At 41.1% G+C, this 27,938-nt stretch overlaps 1 protein-coding gene across 1 annotated transcript; it reads left to right on the forward strand.

Moving 5' to 3' along the window:
* Nucleotides 1-4,119: 4,119 nt before the first annotated feature.
* LOC117485857 (interferon alpha/beta receptor 1b-like) lies at nucleotides 4,120-27,911 on the forward strand. Its single transcript, XM_034134564.1, has 9 exons — nucleotides 4,120-4,123; nucleotides 5,641-5,705; nucleotides 19,074-19,207; nucleotides 20,643-20,833; nucleotides 23,166-23,326; nucleotides 25,735-25,888; nucleotides 26,486-26,640; nucleotides 26,762-26,928; nucleotides 27,239-27,911. Exons 1-9 carry the CDS (start codon nucleotides 4,120-4,122, stop codon nucleotides 27,444-27,446), a joined length of 1,239 nt encoding a protein of 412 aa, XP_033990455.1. The 3' UTR covers nucleotides 27,447-27,911.
* The last annotated feature ends 27 nt before the right edge of the window (nucleotides 27,912-27,938 follow it).

Consider the following 27,938-nt stretch of genomic DNA (forward strand, 5'->3'; position numbering starts at 1 on the left):
ATTTTCTTACCGTTACATGGATATAAAACATTCATAGTTTATTAAATGAACATGCCCTCAGACACTGTTTCCTGCAAGATGTTGCGGCAGTGCCCCGGTACCAGGGTCTCTCAGGCAACAGGTTAAGTAAAACAACAGAACTATGAAACCTTAGAAAAAAAGAAACCTACATATTTAGTATGAAAAATGATTTAATTTGAAGGAAAAGCTGTCTTTCATGAAGCATATTCAGGCAGTAGCCTATGGATCTTAATCATAAGAAAAGTGGTTTTTATTTACAGAGGGTCTAACGGCCCGTCCACACAGCAGCGTTGGAAGCTTCTTCCATTCACTTTGAATGGGGTGACGTCACTTTTCGCCGAACTGCATTGTGGGAAGCAGAGCGGAGCTTTCCTGGCGTTTCAGGCTGCAAAAGTTGAGCAATGTTCAACTTTTGAAGCTTCTGAAGCTTTCGGTGGAAGCGTCAGCCAATCAAATCATATGCCAGTACAAGCTCTAGCCAATCAAACCGCTGCTTGTGTGTCAGGGGCGGGAGATTCATGTGATTGGTTGTTGAGACACGCCCGCCGGCAAGCTTTTTCCAAAGCCGCTGTGTGGACGGGCCGTAACAGACATGTTGTATCAGGAGCATCATTCCACTGACAAACCCACAAAGCAAACACCACTCGCTGCACATCATTCCATTACAATGATCTGTTCATCCCCAAAGCCTTGCCATGGTGCTATAAGAACCAACATTTACCATGTGATGTAAAACACTGCATAATCTGCCGTTCAATGGGCATCACATTTTGTGAAGCATTCATAGTTTTAACATCCCTTATTGTGGTAATAGGAAGTTTTCCTAATTGTATTTTTATGGTGAACGTTGAAAACTAAATGTGAAAGTGTATTTGTCTCTCACAGTTAGCTAAATGTTTACACTTTATTGTTGTACTCAGTTCCACTTGAATAAAGTATTTTTCAACTTGTGCTATGAGTTGCTGTGTTGATTGAAAAGAAACAATACACAGAAACGTTAAAGAGTCGTTCATGAAATGGAATTCAAATAAATGACCTGTATTGCTGAAATATGAGGGGGAAAACATGTGATAATGAGCAACTGTGGTAGCTCATTATAACAAATGAGCTACCACAATAGCTTTAATGTTCAAAAAGCTCTTTATTTTTGCTCATATGCCTGTGCTGCAGCACCTCTTTTCACCCTCTGTCTGAAACCAGAGCCCAGTCTGCTCTGATTGGTTAGCTGGCCGGCTCTGTTGTGATTGGTCAACCACTTAGGGATGTGTTGCCCCTTACTTTATCATGTATAATGTGTTGAAGTGCTAGCCAATAGAAGCGCAAGTGTTATGCAGTGATGTCACTGTGTTGCGGAAGTAAACCGAGGAGTACAAAAGAGGCATTTCAGGCAAGGGGGGTGTGTGGGTGAGAAACTCCCTCTGGCATGACCTTCAGGATTTGAGCCTTTGCAGACCATTGACATGCACAAGAACCTTTATTACACACTACAGGAAAGGGAAGACTTAAAAGAGCATAATAGGGCCTCTTTAAGAAGACAAACTAATGGCGCGTTTCCACTACAGCGCGGAGCACGGTTTAAGAGGGCTGTGACGTCAGCGGCCCGTCTTTGGTTGCGTTTCCATTTGGCCTAGTACCGGCCGGCGGGTCCTAATTCACAGTTTTTCTGGCCTCATAAAATCGTGGGTCTAGGGCCAGAGACAACGAGGCTGAGTCGGGCTGAGTATGCTAAACTAGAGAGAGAATCGCTGGCAAGGGGGCTACAACTACAACAAGATGGACATATTTGACCGTGATTTAATTGTAATACACGTTTCAAAATGATGCCGAAGTAACAACATACTGATACCGGTTAGTAAAAACCATGAATTAATGCTTTGAGAAGTCTGCAGACAGACGGCAGGCGAAAAACCTTTTAAAATGCGTGTTTTCTAAATGGAGATTGGCTAAGCTAACGCAGTATATGCTCCGACCGTCCACACTCACAACAACGGCCTATACAGACATAAATAAAGCAGCGACTGTATTCGTCATGACACAGGCAGTCTGTGGTGTGTACTTGTTTAACTTTTGTCTAGTTTCTGAACATATATGAGGAGCTGTGAGCTCTGAGTGCTAATAGCTAACGGCTGTGTTGTTTTTCTGGGGTTCTCATTGAAGATGACGTCACGGCTCCGCCTACACTGCGTTACTATAGATACTACCCCAGTTCCTAAACTGTAATGGAAATGCGCCATAAAGTGAGCCAGTCCTAACGAGGCCTAGCCATACCGAGCGAGGCCGAGCGAGGCCGTGTAGTGGAAACGCGCCATAAGAGTACACGAGGCTGGTATTTATTACGTCAAAGCCCCTGACCTTTAAATACATTACTTTCAATGTAAAACATTTGTTATAAATATACATGTTTTTCTATATTAACAAACAAAATCTACAACTAGTCAATCAATCAACAACTTTATTACTAGTATAACTATTGTTGGTAGCATGAAAAGTGAAGTGTAAATGTGAGTGAATGAGTTTTCTTGTGTCAGTAATTGAAAGCAATATACTTTAGGCTAAGTAATCACATTGCAGTGACTGACGTAGCAGATTGTTCTTTGTGTTGTTCAACCTCTTTGTTAGTATAAGAAATATCAGTGTGACTTCTTTCATTGTATTATGTTGACATGCATTATGGACAATAGGGGAAGAGTGGTAAATACAACAGCACTACCCTGTTTGACTATCAATTCAGCACCAACTCATTTGAGATGTAGCTGTATTAACCCTCCTATTGTCTTCGTGTTCCCCCCTTACTTTGGTGTTCGCGGTCACATTTGACCGGTCCTGTTTTAACTGCTATTACATTAACACAAAAACCATTAATCATCACCAAATTTCATTTAACACCCTTTCAAACTGTAAATATTGTATCAGACTACTGGTATACATGAACAACTGCAGTACATATACAAAGAATAGACGTCACACTGAACATGTATTGCGTGTGCCAGGTGTGATCCATGTGGGGGGATGGGCACATAAGAGCGGGAAATGTGTCAAATTGTTTTGTGTGTGTTTGTGTGTGCCAGGTGTGATTCACATGGGGGGATTGGGCACATAAGGGGGGGGGACACATCTAGAGAGAGAGTGTGTGTGTGTGTGTGTGTGTGTGTGTGTGTGTGTGTGTGTGTGTGTGTGTGTGTGTGTGTGTGTGTGTGTGTGTGTGTGTGTGTGTGGGGGTGTGTGGGGGTGTGTGGGGGTGGGTGGGTGTTTGTGTGCGTGTGTGTATCTGATCCGGATGGTTACTAATTCCTTTTCTTTATGGCGGTCACACCATGGGTGTTACAAAGTTGACTAAATCATCCAAATTTCAATGAAAGTGGTGATCAGCAATGTTATATGTTCAAATGTCTACTGTGAAGGATATCATAAAGCCTTAATGCAATCGAATCTAAAACAAAAAAGTTATGATTGATGAAAGTAGTAAATCGGTCAGATTTGACCCAAAGACAACAGGAGGGTTAAAGCTCAGAGTCAATCAATTCAAAACAAAATAGAAAAAACTGTTGAACTAAGGCACGCCTGTGCATGCAAGCCTACAGGAGGAGCTACACCTGAGGCTGTGCAGTCATCATTCAGTCAGGGTGTTGGTGACACACTGCTGAAACTCCATTTACTCTTTTACATTCCTGCAGCACTGCAGGAATGTGGTTCACTGCAGAGCGGGTTGTTTGTGGGTGTCAATGTGGTCTGTTTGTTCAAACACTTTTCTGGATAAGGGATTGGATAGACCACAACTAAATACATTTTGTATATAACGAATGAAGGCTACTCTGATCAAGTCATCCTCGTTTGGTTTTGGCATGATGTCACATATTTCCATATACAATGGAAATGTAACAACATGGGAATTCAAAAGAGAATGTCGTGACAGTTTTCTGCTTGAGATGCCAAAGGGACACTACTGTCAATTAAATCTGATCAAACTACACCCAAGTGCTAAAGTGTATAGCTGAGTTTATGAGATGTAATCACTTTATTACATCTATGGAAAAAATGAACGATGGCTATGTGGTGGTGTTATGTCATCTTCTCTTGCAATAAAAAATGTGTAGCCTCATGAGTAAATCAAATACATGATGTATGCTGATCTTTAAAACCCACACAAAGACTCAAATGAATAGGTTAGGGAGAAGAGTTTTGTTTATGTTTCATTAGAGATGGCATTCACCCCACTCCACGGGGCACACGTGCCATAGCTGCAAATATTTTTCACGCTGTCTCCTCTGCCAAACGCACATGACAATCTGCTGCAGCATACCTGGGTTGCGGTCGAATAGTCCATTTAGCTTAGGAACCTTCCTAACGGAGTGAAATGACCCGGAAGTCCCTCAGTGGCAGCCATGATAAGTGCCGTTCGAATTCTCTAAATGAAAGGAAAGGAGGTTTCAAACTTCCTTTATAACCTCCTTTAGCTTAGGAACCACTGGACCTCCCTAACCAAAAGGAGAGGAGAACATGCTGCCCCACAATGCCTTGCGGCCGCGGCATTTGCCGTCACACAACAGTCGGCCGTTCACAGAAACAACCGATTATGAACGAGAAATGATATCATGATAGTTACGGTGCTTATTAAGCATTTTAAAACGTATGTGGTAAGTTGCCAAAGTGCTTTGTTTTGAACGTTCATCAGTATTATAATCAAAAAGAGAAATATGAACGTTAGTTTTTACTGAAATGATCAAATAAAGTCAACATTTCACAGTCTTTACTGAGCTGTGTGGGGTTTGTTCAACTTTTAAAAGATGTTTGAATGGTGATATACACAGTGATAGATGTTAAGGACTAACGTTTATAATAAATACATTTGTATTGATTTTAAGATCTTTTCATACAATCATACGTAGGCTATTGGGATCATTTGTATTAATGTGGACCGGAGGGAGAGGGTGACGAGCATAAGTGTCACTTTCCTTTTTTATTTCAATTCCAACTTTGGTCATGAAGAATATGTTTCTCTGTTGTCCCCGTTCATAAAGCATAAAACAACAGCATCAGAGCACGGTGATGACAGTACAGTAGTCCCTCGTTCTTATTAAACATCCATGTTGTAGTCCGCTGAAAACTGTAGTTTCCATAGTTTCCCCACAGCAGCAGACGCACATTTATGACCTCCGCTGGCGCATCATAAACACGTCGGATAGTGAAAGTGCAGTCGGATTCTCTAAAGTACCGCAGTCTCTTCTCCTAAATCCTTTTGAATTCTCCTATCCACTATCCCTTAACCCCGTGACGTTTCACTCAGAGGTCAAGGAATAGACGATAGGGTTAGAACTTAGGAGCTGATTTGTGGACTATTCGACCGCAACCCGAGCTGTCCGACTTCAGGCGAGCTTTTTGAGACCTCCCTCGGCTGCAATCGGCTATTCTCGTCTACTTTCGAGGCGAGCCGCAGCTCGTCTCAAACAAGCCTAGTATAAAAAAACTGATGCTTTATGTTGGTTTGACTTGGCTATTATTTTGAAAGGAATCCGGAAGTCCACGTCCAATCGCTGGCAGTCGCAGAAGGTGCACATCCAGCGGCGGAGATTCTGGACGGAGGCGACTAGTGCCTGTAAAAAAACAGTCAATACCTCGAAGAATATCAACCATGTCTGCTGCTTTCTACGTTTGCTTTCTCCTTTGGTGCTTCCAGACCAACACAGGTAAGTTAGTTTGCTGTTTAACGTTCGTCATTGAGTATCCCGCAGACGTTACCTGTTAGCTCATTTGTCCATTGGCTAATGCTAAATGTTAATTTCTCTAAAACACACGGTTTTAAACACACTTAGCTAAACTGTGTTACAGGCCTAACGTTAGCTCTTAGCTTTTCATAACGTTACTTTATGTATTGGAGATCTAAACGTATTAAGGAACGTCCACTTTGGCCTTGTCTTAGCCTGTTGTTTTCGGTTTCTAGCGAAATTAAAGATGGGCACATGTATTTCTGTTAGCGAGTCGCACAGTAATACATGTGTTACAACTGCAAGATGATACATGCTAACATTTAAGCTAGAGGTGCTGAAGTGGTTTATTGTCTGAAATGCTCAGATAATCAGAAAGTGCTTCTGTGCAATGAAATGCAAAGTCGGTGCTTCCTGTCAATAACGATGATGCTAGATGATTACAAATAGAAACATGCTTCAGTTTAGAGTTTAGACAATATGAGCAGTACAAATCAATTCACTCAAACGGTACAATCTAAGATCAATCAACATGTTATGGATCATGTACAAGGTGAATATGCTGTTTTCATTTCAAAACAGGGCAGGTTTATTTATACAGCACATTCCAACACGCATTGCTTAGTGCTGTACAAAAGAACATTACAAGCAACAATTATATTGCAACAGAAATGCATTTTAAAGTGAAACTTTAAAAAATACATTTAAAACAGAAATTATATATTTTTTAAGCCTTGTTTTAATCGAAGTTATAGTTGTAGCACACCTGCAGTTTTCTGGTAGATTCTGTGTAATTGTTTTATGTGCTGTATAATACCTGACCTCTTCTTCATGCTTAGTTGTGACTCTGGGAACAAAAAGCAGAAGACCTGACACTTCTGCATGGTTCATGTTGTAGCAGAAGAGCAGCAATGTGTTTTGGATAACACAATCCCTCTCACTCTCACAGACTTCCTGCCCTGAAGCATAAAGAAACCTGCTTGTGATGTTTGGCCTCTACCATCCACTGTAGTCGGCTCCTAGTTTCGGACCTGCCTGTACGTTTGTTCCTCACTACAATTGAGGCCATGATTAAAGTTATTAAAAACATCAAATTATTTACACTCCGATTATCAAAATAGTATAGTAGGGCTGCCCTTGACCAAATATTGTCCTACCAATAGTCTTCAGTTCAATAAATGAGTCGGCTAGTCATCGCACTTTTATGATGATTCATTGTATTTATTTTTGGCCTCAGGAAATGGCTTTAGTTCCAGTGCATAGAAAGAACGTTATGGGTAACATCATGGTACGTTGTGCTACATATCAAATCAAAATATAAAACTGTAATAATGAGGCTTATAAATATATACTATGATGAATGATGCTGGTAAAGATTCTTCCATTTTGTTCATGTATTCTCTCAACACAGCACAACAGACACACACCCAAAACGAAACCACTCTTGGACATAAATTACTTTTGACCAAGCGCAGTTCCAGGAAAAAAGGGGTTTTCTGCCCGATGCGACAATGCAGTGCCCAGAAGGAGTTACATTTTTATTTGTATTTAACTTATGCAAATAATAGACTAATGAAAAATTGCTCGACTAAGACTTTTTGAGCCGACTAACGTTTGGTCCACTATTAGGGGAACATTCTTAATAAATAGAGGCAGATTTTGTGAAAGCATGTAAACATAACCTTTTGACATAACAGTGTACACTTGTTAGAGGAGGACGGGCCACATACACACATATTGCAATAAAGGTGTAAATGCAAATAGATGTCAAACCTTTTGAAAGGCTGTTACAGTAAGTCTATTTTAGTGTAGATAACATGTGATCTTAAAAAGCTTGTTTTGAAGCTAGTTCCAAATCCTCTATTCAGTTTCCTGTGATAGAGTGGTGACCCACCAAATGCTTTCTGTTCCTTTTTGAAAGGAGTGGAATTTTCTCAAATCCCTGGCCAAGCTCTGCATGTCCTTTGAGTACAAATCATTTAGCAGCGATAAGATCTAGCCTATGTTTGTGTGTTTGTTGGCTAAATAGAGCTTTCCTTTTCCTTCCACTCAGAAGTTCTTTATAAAAGGCCCAGTTCACAACATCGGATATTTATTTTGAAAGAAGAGTGCCTCTGTAAACCAGCTCATACAGAGAGTGTTGCATTGTGGGTTGTTTACACTCTTATTGTTGCTAGCAAATGTCAAGTCCGGTTTTTGTCTTTATTTTTAATTCAGCCCTAAAGTCTTTAGATATAGAAAGCAAGGCTCTCAGGATAAGGACCCTCTTTTCCTCAGATTCATTGTATCTCAGGGAAGTGTGCTGTACAACATATTCTTCCAAAACTGATGTTCAAAAGCCAGTGAAATGATCAGAGCTAATACAATATTCAAAGTGTATGTGTGATTGAACAGGATTAGTTATTTGTAAAGCTCTACTGAATTCTTGCAAAACATTTCATTGTGAGTACCTCTCAGCTAGGAATAATAGAGTAGGACTCTTTTTTCATAAATCAAATTGACCTGTTTTATAAAGCTGAGCCTAGGCATTCATTCAACAATATGATTTATCATCCTTCAATAGATCAATTTTGTGATATAAGTTATGTTTTAAGATATTGTGCAAAAAAGCCATGTATTAATTGAATTGCAAGAAACATGCTATTGTCGGACAGGGCCACCATGTTAAATTGTTTTAATGAGCATTTTGTGTCCTGTGGCTCTATGTTTGATTCTGTCACTAACTCTGCTTCTGTGAACACCACAATCCGTGACTCTGAACAATGTGGTTTGGAAAACCCTTTCAGTTTTACTCCTTTTACTATTGATGTTGTTCGTGAAGCCTTAACCAAGTTAGATCCTAAGAAACTGGCTGGCCCGGACAACGTAGAGCCTTTCTTTTTAAAGATAGCTGCAGATTTTATTGCTCCACCTCTCACTACTCTTTTTAACCTCTCCCTCAGCACAAATACAATTCCAAAAGTATGGAAGTCAGCTTATGTCCTGCCTTTACTAAAAGGAGGGGAGGCCACCTTATTAAATAATTATAGACCTATCTCTAAATTGTCAGTTCTGGCCAAGGTGCTCGAACGCCTAGTGAGTGAACAGGTAAAGGAGTTTTTATGTACAAATGACATCCTGTCTAAACATCAGTCAGGCTTCAGAAAGAAACATAGCACCATCACTGCGACAATGAAAGTGGTGAATGATGTGGCGAGTATTCTACATAATAAGCAGAGTTGTGCAGCTCTATTTGTTGACCTTTCCAAAGCGTTTGATTCCGTCGATCATCGCATCTTGAAGCAGAGGCTAGTCAGTATTGGCTTATCCTGCCATGCAGTGGGGTGGTTTGTGAACTACCTCTCTGAAAGGTCCCAATGTGTTCAGTTTGATGGGCTGTCTTCTGAGTGGTTAAACATTACTAATGGTGTACCACAAGGTTCTGTTTTAGGTCCACTTTTATTCTCCATCTACATCAATAGTTTAGGTGAAAATGTCGATGGAGCAACCTTACATTTTTATGCGGACGATACCGTGATGTACTGTGCACGTCCCTCCATTAAGGAGGCTGTTGTTGAATTGCAAGCGGTTTTTAACATTATTCAGACTCAGCTCTCTGAACTAAAGCTTCTTTTAAATGTTGATAAGACCAAGGCAATGCTCTTTTCAAAAGCTAAAAACACACCAGAGCCTGTTTTAGATATTGTTACTACGCAAGGAATAAAACTTGAAGTGGTTACCTGTTACAAATACCTTGGTATCTGGCTTGATGATTGTCTCTCTTTTAAACTTCATGTCAATAACCTGCTTAAAAAACTGAGGGTTAGGCTAGGTTTCTTTTACAGGAACAAGTCCTGTTTCTCGCTTGAGGCCAGGAAAAGGCTAGTCACTGTGACCTTTTTACCTGTGCTGGACTATAGGGCTGTACCCGAATATTCGTTCGTTGGAGTACTATTCGGGTTTCAATTTCGTTATTCGTTATTGAAATCTCCAATATCAACGTAAGAGCTTGTGCCTCTTCGGGGGGTGCTAACACTTAACCATAAACGTTATCGTTTACTTTCTCCGTCTTTATATGTAGATATTACTTTTTCTCCGTTAATCTCCGTCACGTTGTTTCCAAAGCAACAACAACTTCCTGTCAACTGCGCTAACTCTCCTTCAAAATAAAAGCATGTCCATAAATAGAAAGCCAAGCCAAATTACACTTAAGACATATACAACTGCAACGAAAGTAACAAACACAATGCAATATCCTTTTCAATTTCAAAGAACACAAATTGGGTTACATTAACAAATAACTATAAAACAACAATACTGTAGAATAACAAAATGAATGCCGTGAATACACCGAAATACACGTGTTGAAGCGGTTCGCTGCTGATTACTACCGAATATCCGGAGCCCGAAAAATGGTATTCGGGACAGCCCTACTGGACTATGGTGATTTGATTTATATGAATGCACCTGCCAATTACCTGATCAAGTTAGATGCCGCGTATCACAGTGCACTGAGATTTGTGACAAACTGTAAAGTATTAACCCATCACTGTACCCTGTATGCAAGGGCAGGTTTGCCTTCACTAACTGTACGGAGGCTCAGTCACTGGTACATTTTTATATACAAAGCCATGTCAGGGAAACTTCCATCCTATATCTGCTCCCTGATCTCACGGCGAATTGTAAGTAGCTACTGCCTGAGATCGCATGCTGTGGTTTTATTAAATGTGCCAACTGCTAGGACTCTGTCTTAGGGAAGATAGCTTTTAGATGCGCAGCTCCTCTGTCTTGGAATAGTCTGCAATTGAAATGGAAACTGATAGGGATGCTCCGATCGCCAATTTTGGGGCCGATCGCCGGAATCAGTATCGGCCGATACCGATCGCCGATCTGATCGAGTGGGCGGGGCCTAAATGGAAGATTTAAACGTCACTTTAAATCTTCCATTTAAAGTGATGTTTAAAACTCAGTTAATGGGGCTCATTCACTGGAGCTTCCACAAACAACAATCAACTTAATTATTACATTCAAATGATGTACATTATTCAAGTTTACATTCACTTTGGATAATAACACGGGAGAAATGAGCGGAAGCGCTCTCTTTTCCTCTCTCCCTCTCTCTCTCCCCCTCTCTCTCCCCCTCTCTCCCTCTCCTGACAGCCTGTCAGTATCTCATGCAGCTCACTGATCCAGTAATGAGTGACCCGACAGTGAAGAATAAATATATGTATAACTAGTTTAGCTTGTTCCAGAGGTAGATAAAATAGCTAAGTGTGTTAGGTCTAACTCTTGTGTGTTTCGCTCCGCTCACCGGTCTGTCACAGCGGGCGGAGCTGCAGGATTTCTGCTTCACACACACGTTGCATACCGCTATTTTACTGTCTTTTTAGGACACCTTAAAATAATGCCAGACCGGTGAAGCCATTTTGGCGAGCTTGTTTTGCCGCGCACAGAGAAAAGTGTCATGTATTTTACGTCATGCGATCGGCTCTCGCGATCGGCATGTTTAGAGAGCACCGATCGATCGGTAGAGAGTGAGTATCGGCAGGTCTCGATCGGTGACCGATCGATCGGAGCATCCCTAGAAACTGAGCAATCTGGTGCCACTAAATGTTTTGAAAGCTCGGTTGGATGCTAGTCAATCGGATGCTGTTGGTACCTGTTCATGTGGATAGTTATGTAAATTATAATCCCTGTAATGATGCTGTATGATGTCCTTTTTGTTGTTCTGTTTATGTTTTAATGTTTTATGTGGAACCTACTTGAGCAGGTCTCCCTTGAAAAAGAGAGCAATGATCTCAATGGGATACACCTGGATAAATAAAGGTTTGAAATGAAATTGTGGTATGGTTATGAAATGAGTGATGAGCGATATTGAGGAAGATTTGAGCCACATTGGCCAAACGTATACTCATCCACTCTCCCATCGTCACCTGATTTATCACGTGCAGGGTTTCACTTCAGTTTGACTGTGTGATGCAGTTTCACTCATACGTATATGGTGTGCCACACCTTTAATACCTGCGGCCCAATGTTACTCAGTGCTATGGAATCTTCTCTGTGGGGGCGAAGGAGGCTTTATCTTTACAATATCTGTCGTGGCTTCCTCCCTTGTTTATCTATCAAGCCACTAGACGCCTTAGACAGACATGTTTTCACTTGTTTTATTCCTTTATATTTGTGTTACTTACAGTTTGAAGAGTTGGTTGACCTCCGATGGTTTGGATGGTATTGTGATGTTTGCTCAAAAATAAAATAACAAACTTTCACATGTGCAACAAAGAAAAGAGGTCTTTACAATATTCAAAACAAATAAGCAAAACTCAAATAAAACAACAAACAACTTAGGTATTCTTTCTTCTTGATAAGGCTTATATAACTTCATAACTTAAAGGGTAGTTTAACGGTTAAAAACTGTTCCTCAACGGCGTCTTTCTAGCAGGTTGCCCATCATTGTCACTTTAGAGGAGGCACCGTGGGAATTGTAGTCTTTAATAGTCTGACTACAGATGTCAAAATTAGGTGGCATTTCTTATCAAATCAAAATACTGGCTCTAACAAAATATTTACATAAGGAGGTATTTGATAAATAATCATCAGTAATGTGAATATAATGATCTTCTAGAACAGTACAATAAGTTCAGAGAGTAACATCACTTTACTGTAATGCACACCAGGAAAAGACAATTATGCCATACCAGGGTTTTGTCTAAACGGGTAACGGGGGCTCTGCAACCTCTTACTTTTGGCGTGCGCCCTCATACCAAAATGCTGAAAATGTGCCCCGTACGTTTGGAAGTGATGCCAGAAAACAATATTTCTGTTCGTCAAAAACTGTATATATACACTCCAAAAATATGAAAATCGTGTCAAATAGAGCGTCAGACAGCATAGACAGCTTTGTTTTTACAGAGCTCCGATGTCGCGTTGTTTTATACGTCCGTGGCGCCATCTTGTATACAGGCTTCATGTGCTCGCGAGAATTGATATATATACAAGATCAGCGCCATAGTATTGCCCTCATACTATATTTTTCAAAAAGAAACCTGCATACTATGACATTTACCATAATATCTAGTCTCATATCACAATATCGATATATTGTCGTTTTATTGGACTGAATTAAGATATTCATTGCTATCGGGATGTTAAGAGCATTCCATGGAATATAACAAAAAGTGTATCTCGAGCCGGTTTCTCAAACTTACCTACCCTACCTTTAAGAATCATTACTGGTTGTGATCTGATATTGATGGGTCATACAACTCAGCTCTTACATTTTGTTTTGTTTATTTATAGTCCAGCGTTTTTTGATCAGTTCAGTTCTTGAGGGCAACTCTGTGAATCATGTAAAGGCTAATTGTGAAACCATAAGGGTTTGATTTAGCAAGTTGAAACGTGATATTTGAACCGCACTGCGGAGAGGGTGGTGTGGGTCAGACATTACAAAAAGCATTGCACAAGAAAAAGAATGAGAGGAACTGAGTCAGTGAGGAAAATAAAGTGTGGCCTCATCAGTCCACAGGGACCTATGAAGCTTAGGCACACAAAACAGACAGATCACAGTGAGCTCTAAAGGCCCCTACACACCAGGCAGTCACCAGAGAACTCGCCGACATCCGACACCGACAGATCCATCGACGAGTTCTCCTGCGTCTTGGCCGTGTGTACACCGCTTTACTTCAGCCGAGCACGTACGAACTGCGCATGCGTGAGTGGCAATAACTCTCCTTACCAGCAGGCGGCGGTAGTGTGTATTCGTCATTCAAAATAGGCAACAACCGGAAGACAGAGAAGAAGAACAGACTGATATAAACAAACAAATAGCATGTGCGTTCCATCGAAAACATGTTTTAGAATATAAAAATACATGAATGATGAAATGAGCACATAAAGTGCAGACATACTATAAAATCACAGTTAATAGACCTGCATCTGATGATCGCAGTGTTCTGGCGGGTGTGTAGTTTATTGAGTCAGCAATGTAATAATGGCCACTTCTTGCTAAATTTACGATGAGATGAAAAACCGGACTTGACCAAACAAATCACGGAGCTCTCAGCAGAGGACAGCCGGGGACGCTCCCGCCGATATCAGAGATGTCCCTGCTATGTGTGGGAGGTAAGAGAGGACATTTAAGGGCTATGTTTGATGTCTTTAAGTATCACCTGCTGGTGTTTAGCTGCTGTCTTGTGCCTTTTTAAATCGTTTGTTTACGTCCCTCACTTCCGTTTCGCTTCTCATTTGCTAGCTGAACAGCTGATCAGAGTGGTTTCTTGGCCCGAGAGCTTGTGTCCGACACCCGGCCGTTTCAACATGTTGAATCGGCCGGGTGTCGATCGTGAAAGGCCAAATAAGGCGTGTCACGGCCGAGGGTTCGGGACACACCAAATAGATTTTGGGCGACAGGGAACCCGTTTTCGCCCAACAACGCAAGACGGCCGATATCGGCCTGGTGTGTAGGGGCCTTAATGGCGCATTTCCACCATGGTGCGGAGCGCGGTTTAAGCATGCCGTGTTGTGCCGGGCCCGTTTTTGGTTGCGTTTCCACTATGCCTAGTTCCGACCCGGGGGTATTTTCACCTCTTTTCTGGCCCGACAAAATCGTGGTTCTATCGTGGCCAACAAACAGGGCTGAGTTTGCTAAACTAGAGAGAGAATCGCTGGCAAGGAGGCTACAACTACAACAAGATGAACATATTTGACCGTGATTTAATTGTAATGCACGTTTCAAAATGATGCCGAAGTAACAACATACTGATACCGGTTAGTAAAAACCATGAATTAATGCTTTGACAAGTCTGCAGACAGACGGCAGGCGAAAAACCTTTTAAAATGCGTGTTTTCTAAATGGAGATTGGCTAAGCTAACGCAATATATGCTCCGACCGTCCACACTCACAACAACGGCCTATACAGACATAAATAAAGCAGCGACTGTATTCGCCATGACACAGGCAGTCTGTGGTTTGTACTTGTTTAACTTTTGTCTAGTTTCTGAACAGATATGAGGAGCTGTGAGCTCTGAGTGCTAACAGCTAACGGCTGTGTTGTTTTTCTGGGGTTCTCATTGAAGATGACGTCACGGCTCCGCCTACACTGCGTTACTATAGATACTAGTGTTGTCACGATACCAACATTTTGGTTTTGATACCGATACCAAGTCAAGAATTGCGATTCCGATTCTTTTTCGATACTTTTCTTTTATTATTTTCATGATCAATAAAATTGTAGTTTATCTGTTAAGTGTTTTCTTACAACATGGTCTCTTCTTTATACTTGAGTTTATGTGATTTCTTTGATAGTTAACTTTATATTTTATTAACATGTAATAGTACAGTAATATAAATAATTATTGACAAAATGTACATTACAGATGTTAGCCACATTGGTAAGTTAGCTAAAAAGATAGCCATATTAGACAGTTATCATTGCCATTAATTGCCTCGTCAAACTACCAAAACGTTCGTTTGTCACAAACTAAATTACACTTGTTTGACATAGATTTGAGGGCATGGGCTTGAGCATGATGTAATTATGTTATCTATCACATTCACTAACCTGTCTGTCTTTAAATTCTTTAAACAGCTCTGGATGCCGGTCGGCGAGGTGCTTAGCCAAGTTTGATGTGTTGGCTCCCTGGGTTTGCAGGGATCTAAAACATGTCTTACAGACAGGCCTCGTGGTGTCCGTAGGCTTGCCCTCACTGTCAGAGATATAGCTCAAATACTTCCACATTTCGCTTCTGGCGTCTTTTTTGTCAACAAGCCGAGGCGCAGCGGCAGTTGCACTCCCACTTGCAGCCATGCTTCTCGTTTCTCACATGCTCTGGCAGCTAGCGCATGAGAGAGGGGAGGGACTGCAGGCACGGCTGCAGTGCAGGCAGTGGAAGCAGAGCGCTGAACACACACGGCTCTTATTAAAACAGCGCTTTCTCACCGGAGTACTTTTCCCCGTCATTCTTAAAGTACCGATACTAATGAAACGGAGGAATCGTAACGTTTTTAACGGCAGGGTATCGTGGTACCTTTCAAGTATCGGTACACCGTGCAACACTAATAGATACTACCCCAGTTCCTAAACTGTAATGGAAATGCGCCATAAAGTGAGCCAGTCCTAATGAGGCCTAGCCATACCAAGCGAGGCCGAGCGAGGGCATGTAGTGGAAATGCGCCATATGAAAAGCCACCCCTGAAACTGTCTCTATTCCTCCCTCAGATTTCCTCTTTTGGTCTTTCTAGGTCAGTTTCCGTACAGTCATGTGGGAGGCCTCAGATAATCGTGGCACTGTTTTACATGTGTTATTGGTCGCTTGTGTCGAAAATCTTCAGTAAAGACACAATAATACAATTCCTACTCTGCAGACAGGTGTCTTGCTGGGCCATAATTATTCAGCGTGATTATTTGTTCCTCTTTCTTGAGGTCCCCTTGCTGTAAGCTGGATATTTAGCTTGACTTCCTAGCATGGTTCTTCTTTGCTCAGGTCTCAGACACATTAAGCACACTTCCCCTTTATTTTTGTTTCTCTTTGCTGGTACATTCTAAGCATTAACGTGTTGGCATCCTTCTTGGAAAATGTGGGTCTTTTAGTCTCCATCATATTTCCAAACACATGTTGAAACACCTGTTGTTTTTCTCTCATGCTGCCAGGAAAGTTGGTACAGCCTCACTTCCATTGTTGCTGCTTTTGTTGCAACAGCTGTAATCCTTTTGCACAGACAAAAAAAATACTTTCATTTCCCACTCCTAAAGCCACACAACTTCTTGCCCTGGTGATATTCTGATCATGACATCATATATCAGATTTTAAGAAAGAATAGCATGTAACTATAATATGTTATATAAGTAAAGCATTTTAGTGTTAAATAACTTCAGTGACCCTTTTTAAATAATGATTGTTAACAATGAATATTAACTGTTAGTGCTGCTTTCTGTACCTTTAACTCTCTCTCACACAACACACACACACACACACACACACACACACACACACAATCGCTTATATTAGTTTTTTATCAATACTGTAGATAGATAAGCACATTTCCATTTTTCAGTATTCGAAGCCTCATATATCATTGTCCTCCTTGCCATGGAGTTCCATTGTTGTCCAAAACAAGTCAAACATATCAGTGGGACAAACTGTTGTGCAACATAACCATGAACACACACACTGTAGTTTATTAACCCTCGATACACACTTCACGGTTTGGTTTGTACTTTGGTTTTGGGAACATGGTTGCGTATTTATTTTTGGAAGAACATGAAAAATGGAATGTCCACGAGTATGGGGGTTATTCCCTATTAGTCTAGCAGCAAGTCCTCAAAAAAGGCTTTAGTTTTCGAGATACCCCTACCCGAGGTAGAACAAATGACAACAATGATTTTTCTTATCTTTAGGGTCTCCCATTAATGAAAAAAATGTTTTTTTGGTTGTTCTTTAGAATTACCCCAATCCCTGAAAAAGAGCCAAATTAGACCAGGCCGAATATGGGAAAGGTGACAAAAAAGCCCATAACTTGAGAATGACCACTCTTTTCCTCTTCAGATTTTCTGAGGTATGAACCAGGTGGCTGTCCTACATCAACAAATAGTCAGACAATTATTTAACAAAAAAAATACTGAATTATAGTCCTGTAAACATAGCTTTAGTTTAGACGGAAATTGTACTTTTTGGTGATAGGAACATAGGACTCGATCACTTTTCTCTCATTTATCAGAAAAACAGTTATCCATAAAAAATATACCATTACTGAATTGTCTAGGGTGCTATTGAACACTAACCAGTAGTTGTATGGAAATATCTGGTACAGTTCTATTGCAAATGAGATTTCTTTAGACATAGGCCTACCTCTTCTCTGATACAGTCAAATTCCGAATGGGGGATAAGTGGCATAATAGCCTATAATATACTGGCACTTCCCACTCTCTCCACACTTTGCATCTTTGCAATACAAGTGAGTAATGTCTCTCACTTCTCTAGGTGCTGGGGGTTTTGTAAATAGCACTGGTTGAATGGCCCCATTTCTGACAATCCACCCCTTGCCAACAGGACTCCATAACAAGGGTTTGGGTTCGAGCTGTGACACCATATCGCTGTCTGAAACATTGCTCTTTGTACATGTTGTTGAAATGCATCTTCTGTTGGCGGCAGATTTTCCGAGGCTGCATCTGTTGATGATGCAATTATGAACCTCAGTTCATCCAAGTTTGTGCACATCAGTCCAATTTCCTTTTTCTTTTTTCCATATAGCAGAAGCGCAAATTCTCTTGCGACTGGCAAAGACTCTTCCAAGCTGGCAGAGAGTCCAAAATGGGCCAGATCTTTGAGCTCGCTGAGATGGGTCTTGAGTTTGGTGAATGCTGTTGTCTTTCCTATTCTGTACAAACTACTTGTTGTGCCACAGCCAGTGAGTGCATGACATGCTGGTAGACAGTTAGACATGTAGTTTCCGCCCAGCTTCAGGACCATCTCCAACTAAACGGCCTCTTTGAGAAATTCCAGTCCGGTTTCCGTTCCGCCCACAGCACTGAAACAGCTCTGGTCAGGGTCACAAACGACCTGCTGATGCTGATTGTCTTTCCTATTCTGTACAAACTACTTGCTGTGCCACAGCCAGTGAGTGCACGACATGCTGGTAGACAGTTAGACATGTCTTTTCCAATTTTCTCACATATGGTGTTGATGGGGACATATCTCTCTCTCATTCCATGGCCTGCATGCATGTACACTAGAGATGAACCAAACATGTATTTGCTTGCATAATATATGAGCAGTACTTCCACATCTGTGTCATCAGACCTCACAATGATGCGGGAATATAACTCTGCAAGATGTATGGCATGGAGCACCATCCTTGTGTCTGTCTCCTCCTGATCACTGCACAGTGATGTCAAACTGCTGACTGTCGTTTCCTGGTTGCTAACAAACGCCATTGTAACACATAATCACTGATGTTCCGCTGTAACGGTGATGGACTCATCAGAACATAGTGGGCGAGCTGACCAATCAGAGCACAGTGGGCTCATAGGGAGGGTGGGGCAGGAGCTCCAACAAGCCGTGTAGGACAGAGTGAATACACATACTATACAGAGATGCTGTATGAGAAACCAATGTGAGTTTGGAACATTGAACAATGTAAATCTATTCTAGTAGACCTCAACAATGGAATTATGATCAGTAGAAATGGCCATGTCATGGGACCTTTAAAGAAAATGTGTCAATTGTAAGAATAATATCCTTCTCTTCTTCCTATATGATAATAATACATTGAAAAGATTTGGGTCATATGATAAGCCAACTAATATATAATGAATACAAATGTTTTAATCATTGACGTTTTGTTTATTCATGTGTTCTCCTCTCGTGTATTAGCCGGAGCACAGCTGCCCCCCCCCCCCACACAACTTGAACATTATCTCCATGAACACCAACTACACCCTGATCTGGGACTGGGACCAGGGTTCTGCAGAGAGTGGCGCCGTCAACTTCACCACCCACTATGTGGCGTAAGTCTCACACGTCACACATGCATGAGCAAGAGGAAGCAGGCACACTGAGTTTGTGATGAAAATATCCACTTTGAATCTGAGTGATTTACCTGTGAAGCTTTACTTTGACATAATCTCCTCGAAGAGAACTCATCCTGTTTAAACATTTAGGTTATTAGAACCAAGATGGTAGTTTTAAAAGAGTTTAGTTTTTTGTTAGCAAGATTTATGTTTGAAGGTGTTTCTTTGCTTCAGAAGTGATGTGACTCAAGTGTGAGCCTGCCATAACTTCCACTGCTGGAAGATTAAAGAGGCCCTATTCTGCTTTTTGGGGGTTTCCCTCTCCTGTAGTGTGTTCTATAGGTTTCGGTGCATGTAAATGGTCTGCAAAGGCAAAAATCCCTGTGTTCCCTCCAGAGGGAGTTTCTCTCCCACACACTCGTCGTCAATAGAGCCAGCCTTCTCACCAATCAGAGCAGACTGACATACAAATGTGTGTCTGCCAAATATCTTATTTTCTTTAATAAACCCAAATTCAATGGAAAAATGTGATTGCTTTTTGTGGAGGGACCCCTTGCTATGCTCACTTCCTGGTTGACCTACAACAATATGTCATCACTGCCAGTGTGCAAAGTAGTACTAAAGCAGATAAATGGTATTCAATGGTATTTTTGCTAATTTAGACAAGTCAAAATATTGTTTTGTTTAAACAATCAAAAGCCGTGGAGTGTGTATGTTGGTTCTCTTTAACAATATCTAAGTAAGGTTAAACTGTTTTCCACTATCTGGGGCCAGCAATATTGTGGACTAAACATTTTCCATTGGAGTCAGCTGACACTGCTGTGTGTAAGGCTGAGAGGCAGGATGTGATCAGAGAGTTCAGACACTGCCTTGGGCGTTAGAGCTAGGAAAGATGGTGTTTTTTGGGAAGTCAGTTCATTTAGGATTTAACACTTTCCACAGGTTTGTCTTCCTGCTGATAATATCCTTTATATGTAACACTGTAGTGGTTTTGTATGCGTTGATATTCTTTACAATGAGCATCACAGCCTTACTGAGACTGTAGTGTGTGTTTGAGAAATGAAGGTGAATCCACACTAACCACAGAAAACAACTACAAGTTTTTCCTGGCAAACATCTGGCATACATTGGAGTATAGTCAGCAGGTTCTCATGCTTGAGTTGAGAATAACAAAATAAAGTTAGTGCAAATTGTGGATGATGATCACATTTTAATTATCATTGATTCAAATCATTAGCATGTGCAATTTCCAAAATGTGTTTTTATGTGAGGTTTTTCTCTTTTGCAATGTTAGACATAAATACAGATTTACAATAGAATTGTGCAATTCCACAAAACATAAACTACCTTATCGTTTGCTTCAATTCATTTTTCAATTAAGGCTTTTTTCAGTTGAGGATGATACAAAATGTTTTGTTTCTCTTCCCTTCAGGAAGTTCATGCTGATGTCTAAGAAAAAGAGTCCGACCTGGAAAACGGGGTGTGAGACGACGTCACATAGGTCATGTGACTTTACAACGAAGAATCTGTTCTACCCGGGCATCTACGTGTTTCGTGTGCGAGCCAGTGTGAACGGGACTGACTCTGATTGGGCGACGAAGGATTTCTGCCCTGATAAAGACGGTGAGAGAAACGATGAGAAGAAAACGAGTGGGGGGAGGGCAGGCGAGGGGCAGGGAGAGGGACAATCAGCCCTCCCTGTATACCAGTGGTGTATTGTAACTAAGTACATTTACTCAAGTACTGTGCTTGTGTAAAAATAAATCTAGGTATTTTTTTACATTATGCTGCTTTATAGTTTCACTCCAATACATTTATTTTACATATTTAGTTACTAATTACTTTGCAGGTTTATTTGCAGTTACTTCATATTTAAATCGGCACACAATATAATATGTTATTATAGGTTAAAGGTGGGGTAGGTAATTTTGGAGAAACCAGCTCGAGTGCGCTAGAATTTGAAAATACACAGCCGGAAGAAATCTGCTACTTCCTTACAGAACCCCTCCTCCAACACACATGGATTTTTAGTCAAAGCACTTAAGATATTCATTGCTATCGGGATGTTAAGAGCATTCCATGGAATATAACAAAAAGTGTATCTCGAGCCGGTTTCTCAAACTTACCTACCCCACCTTTAAACTACCCAGTAGTATGTCAATTCATTCAAATAAACCCCCCATTTTGGCCATTTTGCATAATGATTATTTTTCCTTTTGGCCCTTACTATTTTTCAATGCTAATACTTTTTTCCTTTTACTTAAGTACAATTTTGAATGCAGTATATGATCTCAGGTGTAGCATCACAAACCATCAACAGTAAGAAAAACATGCTCTGACAGGATAGAGGAGGGTACAACCACAGAGTGATGTTCAGAGAGCTGTGGCTGACATGTTAGGAAAGGTAACCTCTGCGTTGTGTTTTGAGAAAGCCGCTCTGAACTATCAAACCACAGTGAGACGTCAGTTAAGATCACGTGAGAAGTAAACATCTCCATCACGTTTTACACAGCTTCACCAACCTTAGAAAATCACACAGGCAGACATAACTGGAGGTGCAGGTTCAAACTCACACTGCCATAGAGGAGCTCAGATTGAGTTGAGTCTCAACATTATTAAATACTATGAAAGATGTATAGCAACCCACACAATAGTAAACTAAGATCAGAGAAATGTTCATGTTTTTTTGAGGGCTCACTCTAAAAGAAACCGCACTAAGCAGTAAGACCGTGGGCGTCTCCAAACTGACCTACTTGTGTTTCATGTAGGTGCAGCAAGGCAACATGCAAAAAACTAAAGCTGAGGCAAGTCAAATATAGTTATAGGGTGTTGTGATTCATTGATTCACTCTAAAGCTGGATCACAATGTGAACACATGACACCAGCATCTGAACAAATCCTGAAACAACCGTCATAGTTCAATTCAACCAGTGTATGACCTATTTCCTACTAAAATGCCAATAAGTTGCCTTGTGCTGTCTCATTTGAATTGTTCTGGCTCCGAAGAGTGCACAAGTCTCTTTATTTGTTTAATTGTCTAGAAAATGATCATTGTCAATCTAATCAATTATTAAAACAATTGTAATAGCCATAGTAATACAACATGTTACAAAGTATTTAAAATATTTATTTTTAATGTTTATCCAAAGAAGGTCATAGAAGATGCATACATTGTATAGCTATATTTTAGAAGATGGTAAAAGGGTTGTATGTATAAAGCCCTTTTCAAGTAACCACCTGCCCATAGGAATGCACACACTCACACACAATAGCAGCACAACTCTTAGTTCCCTGTTGATGTGTTCAAATGTCTGACCAACAGTCTAAAACCCAAATATATTCAGATAAATGTTATATAAGAAAAAGAAAAGCAGCAGGTCCTCCCTTCAGAAACTGTACACAACAAATGTGGTTTGGTAAAGCAACTATTAATTAGTTATCAGAATCATGGTAGTCCATATATTTGTTGTGACTAGGGCTGTCAATCAATTTCAATATTTAATCGCGATTGTTCGCATGTTGTCCATAGTTAACTCACGATTCATCGAGGTTCATCGCAAATTATTCACATATTTTTGATCTGTTTTGAATGTACCTTTTTAATGGGATAATGAAATTAAAGACAAATTAAATTGAACTAACTTAAACTTAAGAACAATCTTGAGGTACAGTACTTCAGCTGATTACTTACATTTTATACTTCTACGCCACCACATTTTAGAAGCCAATACTGAACCACACTTATCTGGCAGCTTTATTTACTTAAAAGATTGAGATTATTAGCGAAATGAAATAATGAAAAGATATTAATATGTAATTATTGGTTAAGAGATCTTCTTCTTCTGCTGTGTACAGTTAATATAAATCTTCTTTTTGATGATGAAACACTATGTTAGTGCTATCACAGCTGTAGAAATACAAAGCCCCTGAACTATCCGTTCCTCTCTCCTGCTAGCTGCTCTGGGTCCTCCAAGCAAAGTGGCTCTTTCTCCTGAAGGCAGAAACCTGGACATTGTGATCTCCGACCCTCTGACCAGCACCAACAGCTCCATGAAGGAGCATCATGAGGATCTGTACTTCCAGATCCGGTACTGGGAACACTCTGCAGACGGTCAGGTAGGAGCTCACCTCACACCCCTCTGACAAATAGTTGGCCCAACCAGACTATATTTATTTGTAATACCAAAATAATTAGAATCCAAAAGTCCTCAAACTTCAACTTGTTGCTTTTAATGTTGGGATCAGAAGCCTGTTGTTCTGTGAAGACTCTCAACCATACAGATCTACAGACACATATTACAGCAGAAGAAAAAACAACAGTATTCACACTTCCCATTTTCTGATCAGTCCCCAAAGACACCTGGTGAAACCTGAGGCTCACAGCGAGCCGCAGTGAGCACCTGCTCTCTGCTCCGTGTGTTCAGACGGTGTTGCTGTTTTTGGTTTCACTCGTGCCCTCTCTGCGGAGCAGGGGCTTCCTGTCTGAGCCACAAGGCAGTGAATGACAGAATAAGCATCTGGTGCTTTGATTTCTTGCAAGCTGCTTGCATATAAAACTGGTTGGACGCGGAAGATGAGGAGATTACGTCTTAAAATAACCCAGAGCTAAAGAGAATGTCAAATGTTTTGGATGAAGGCCACAGCATACACTTCTAAGCTGCATAGAGACGATACACCGTGTATTGCCACACAGTATGCCCTAAGGCAAACAAGTACTCTACTAGACATTTTATGAAGCTAAATAGGTGCATTATACATTTAAAAAGAATGATACTTTACAAATACAATTGGTATTATACATTTCTTATTCTACACTAACTTTTTATGTCTTAAAAACGTTTACATTATTTGTTAGTAATGAAACAATCTCTTCTTTTCAATATTTTTTTTATGCGCCACAAGCTAGCGACTCATTACCTCAAGTCATCAAAAAGATGTTGTATCGCAGCTTGAGAAAAGAAAAGGTTTTAGATTTTAGATTTAGATTATTTATAAGGACAGGGAAGAAAGATTCACAGAATCGTTTTGGAATTCTTTCTTTTTTTTGCTGGTCTTTCTTTATTTGTCTCAATATTACACTACCTTCCGGTGTAGCCGTTGTGTCCTGGTTGCACTAAACGATACTTCCAATAGGTGCATTTACATAGACAACAGTGCACTTGAGCAAACGAAAAAAGGTGCATGAATACGGGCCCTTATGTAAACAGTATATATATGTTTCCTCAGAAAAAGACATCTCAGAGCATTGTTCTGGTGTGCCCCAGTGGCACTACACTTTTGAGTATAACAGAAACATTAAAATAGTTTATGGAAATATGTCATTTTCAGATCGTGGAACCTGAAAATGAGCTTTCCAGTCCTCTTTAAAGTAACATTTTAAACATCCAGCCTGCAATAAAACAACTTTAAAACTGTCATGCACAGCTCTGAACACTGTAGTGGTTTGATATGGGTTGATGTTCTTTGCACTGAGCATCACAGCTTTACAGAAGCGTTTGTTTGACAAATGAAGGCCAATCCAAACCAACCACAGGAAATATAATATGTCCGCTTTGAGAATCTTTATTTCCACACTATTAGTAGTAATACTGACTGTAGGCCAGTGACGGTAAGGATGCACACATTTCTTCACCATGTGATGGCACTCTTTGACCCAACACCAACTCTGATCACAGAGTTGGTGGCCGGCAGTGGCTCAGTCAGTAGGGGCTTGGACTGGGAGCCGTAGGGTCGCTGGTTCAAGTCCCCGACCAGACCTAAATATGGAGTGTGGACTTCTACTTGGAGAGGTCCCAGTTCACCTCCTGCCCTGCCGTGGTGCCCTTGAGCAAGGCACCGGACACCCCCCTTCCCCCCCACTCCCATTGCTCCCCAGGCGCTGTACAATAGCTGCCCACTGCTCCTAGTACTAGACTCCTTGTACTAGGATGGGTTAAAAGCACAGGCCAAATTTCACTGTGTGTGCTGTGTGCTCTGCATGTGTGACCATTAAAGAGGGTTTCATCCCTCCCTATTCTTCTTCTGACCTTTAACCAGCTCTGTGTGTACGTGCTGTTTGCTTTAAGAGCTCTGCTGGCTGACCACGACTGAACGGCCTATAAACAAACAAACTGTCTAAGAGTTTCAAGCACTAATATGACCACACTAAGATCTGTCCAGACATTTGTGGTCACACTAATGCACCACATCTATAAAGTGACTCTTGTGTCCCATTGTGTTGAGAGGCCCAGCTAGACCTGAACACTTATCATCTCCGCTCTAATATACGGTTTAGTGGTGACAATGCAGAATTGTAAAGTTGAATGTGCATTGAAGTGGACAATCGAGCGCAATGAGCTGCATATCATGTTTTAGTGTTTTTAATCTGTTCATCAGTAAGTTAATCTTAATAAAATGTGAATGCATGATATATAATAATGATGGGTTTGAGAAACTTCCCCCACCCCCTCACAGACATCCCAGCACAATGCAGACTTTGTGTTTGACTGTTAATGAAATGAAGTCTCCTCTCTGCTGTGCCCCAGGCCCTCAGAAGCCACTCTCTGAGCAGCAAGAAAAGAGTGGTGACGCTGTCCGACCTGCAGGCCTGGACCTGGTACTGTGTGAGCGTCCAGTCACGCTACGACTTCTACAACAAGAGCAGCAGCTTCACCCCCCCACTCTGCATGCAGACTGAAGGTAGGAGCCTCATATACACTTCAGGGCTGGGTGATATTGAAATTATTTTACTTAAGATTTTGCTCCAAGAAAATCTAATTATCATCCAATAAAGAATATATATAAGATCAATTCTTTATAGGGACAGGGAAGAACAGTAAATGCACGAACACAGGACCGTTTTAGAAAATGTTTTATTTTATTTCACTGGGTCTTTACTGTCATTTTACAGAAATGACAGTAACTTCCTGATGTTACCTCGTCCTCCGTCTGTCTTTGTGTTCTGTCCCTGCTCTGCTCAGAGAAAAGTTGAACTACTGTTTTCTCTGGGTGCAGCTGTAGTGTCCTGGTTGCACCCTGAACAATTAGCACATGTACTGTACATTGACAACAGCGAACCAGAGCAAACCAAACACGCAGCGTGTGTACGGCCCCTTGGGTGAACAGTAAATATATGTTTCCTCAGAAAAATACTTCAGATTCTGCATTAATCTTGCCATTGTATAAATAAAAGTGTATGTATAAAATATACACTGAATAGCATGTCACAGGTAACGAAATTGTTTGTGCCAACAAATACAACTATGCTCAGAAAGATGTCATCGATTACTTTAACAGGAACCGTCCCGTGGTGGCATATTGTTGGGTACTTCCTGCTCTCTCTGTTGATCTGTTTCTTGCTCGTGCTGCTCTTCATCTACGGCTTCTTTCGGTGCTTCAAGAAACTGAAGGCAACGTTTTACCCCTCCATCCAGCTACCTACACACTTCCAGGTAAGATCGGCACACCGGCCAAGTGAAGAACTATTCACGCTGTTTACAAACGTATCGTTCTATATTCAGTTCCACTAGAATCTCATGTTACTCTCTTCTCTGCTCTTTCTCCTCCCCTCAGTATCTCTGTGACTCCTCTGGTTCTGACATTCCTCGCCTCCTCCCCGAGTCCGACTCGGAGCTGTTGTGTGATAAAGTGACTGTCTGCCCAGCCCCCCCAGTCCTTGAGATCCATAGCCCGCCCCCCGAGTTCCTGCCCGAGCCAACGGGCCTGGAGCCAGACAGCAGGTGCTTTATTTCTACATCAGACACTGTACTAGTGCATTCAAAAGAAATACCCCAAAATGCTTTTATATCAAAACATTTTTTAGATCAGATTAAAAGTGATTTTCTTTTTTGTTCTGAGATAAGTCAGAATTATGAGAAAGAAATCCTAATTTTGAGGGAAAAAGTCTGAATCTTTCTCAGAATTGCTGACTTTTCAGATCCAAAAAATCCCATGTGGCCCTTCTCCTCTTTGGGATTTACAACCTTCAAGTACTGTGTTCACATATCATCATGTACGTTGTGGTGAATGACTAAATGTTCATGTCTCCAGCGGCAAACACAGTCGCAGCAGCAGTGGCAGCGGAGACTCCGGCATGTACTCCACCGGGGGGGGCAGCTCCAACCTGCGGCAGCAGCACTCCGGCCAGGACTCCCAGGGGCCCCTGGACTCGGAGCAGGTGAAGATGCAGGACATGGCTCCAGGGCTCAAGACACACCTCCTGGCTGCAGACGAGGGCATCGTAGACATGTGTGTATGAGGAGGCACACACAAAGACGCTTCTTTTTACAAAAGCGTTAAGCAGAGATATTCAGCAGGATGGAGGTTTGTGGAAATGTGCAGCGTGCCTTCTCTCCGTCTGTCACTGTGAAAAAAGGAAAGGAAAAAAGACTAAGAAAACTAAAGATGAGTGATAGACTCAGGAGGAAGGACGTTTTTTTCACTGTTGACACGTCTCTCTTCACAGATCTTCAGATCTACCTACTTGTTAGCGCCAACCAGAAGTACTGCTCTGTGCTTATTTTAATATGTTGTACATTTCCTTTGTACAGCCTGTCTTCACCTTCATGCTGTGATTTGAGTTGGTTTTCAAATCATGTTTATATCTATTACTTTCCTATCGCTTTTATGACTTAAAGGGGACCTATCATGCAAAATGCACTTTTGTACGTCTTTTATACATGAATATGTGTCCCCGGTGTTCCAGGGAACTCACCAAGTGTCAGAAAACACAACCCTCTCTATTTTCCTC

This window comes from Trematomus bernacchii, unplaced genomic scaffold, assembly GCF_902827165.1.
Source record: "Trematomus bernacchii unplaced genomic scaffold, fTreBer1.1, whole genome shotgun sequence".
Lineage (NCBI taxonomy): Eukaryota > Metazoa > Chordata > Actinopteri > Perciformes > Nototheniidae > Trematomus > Trematomus bernacchii.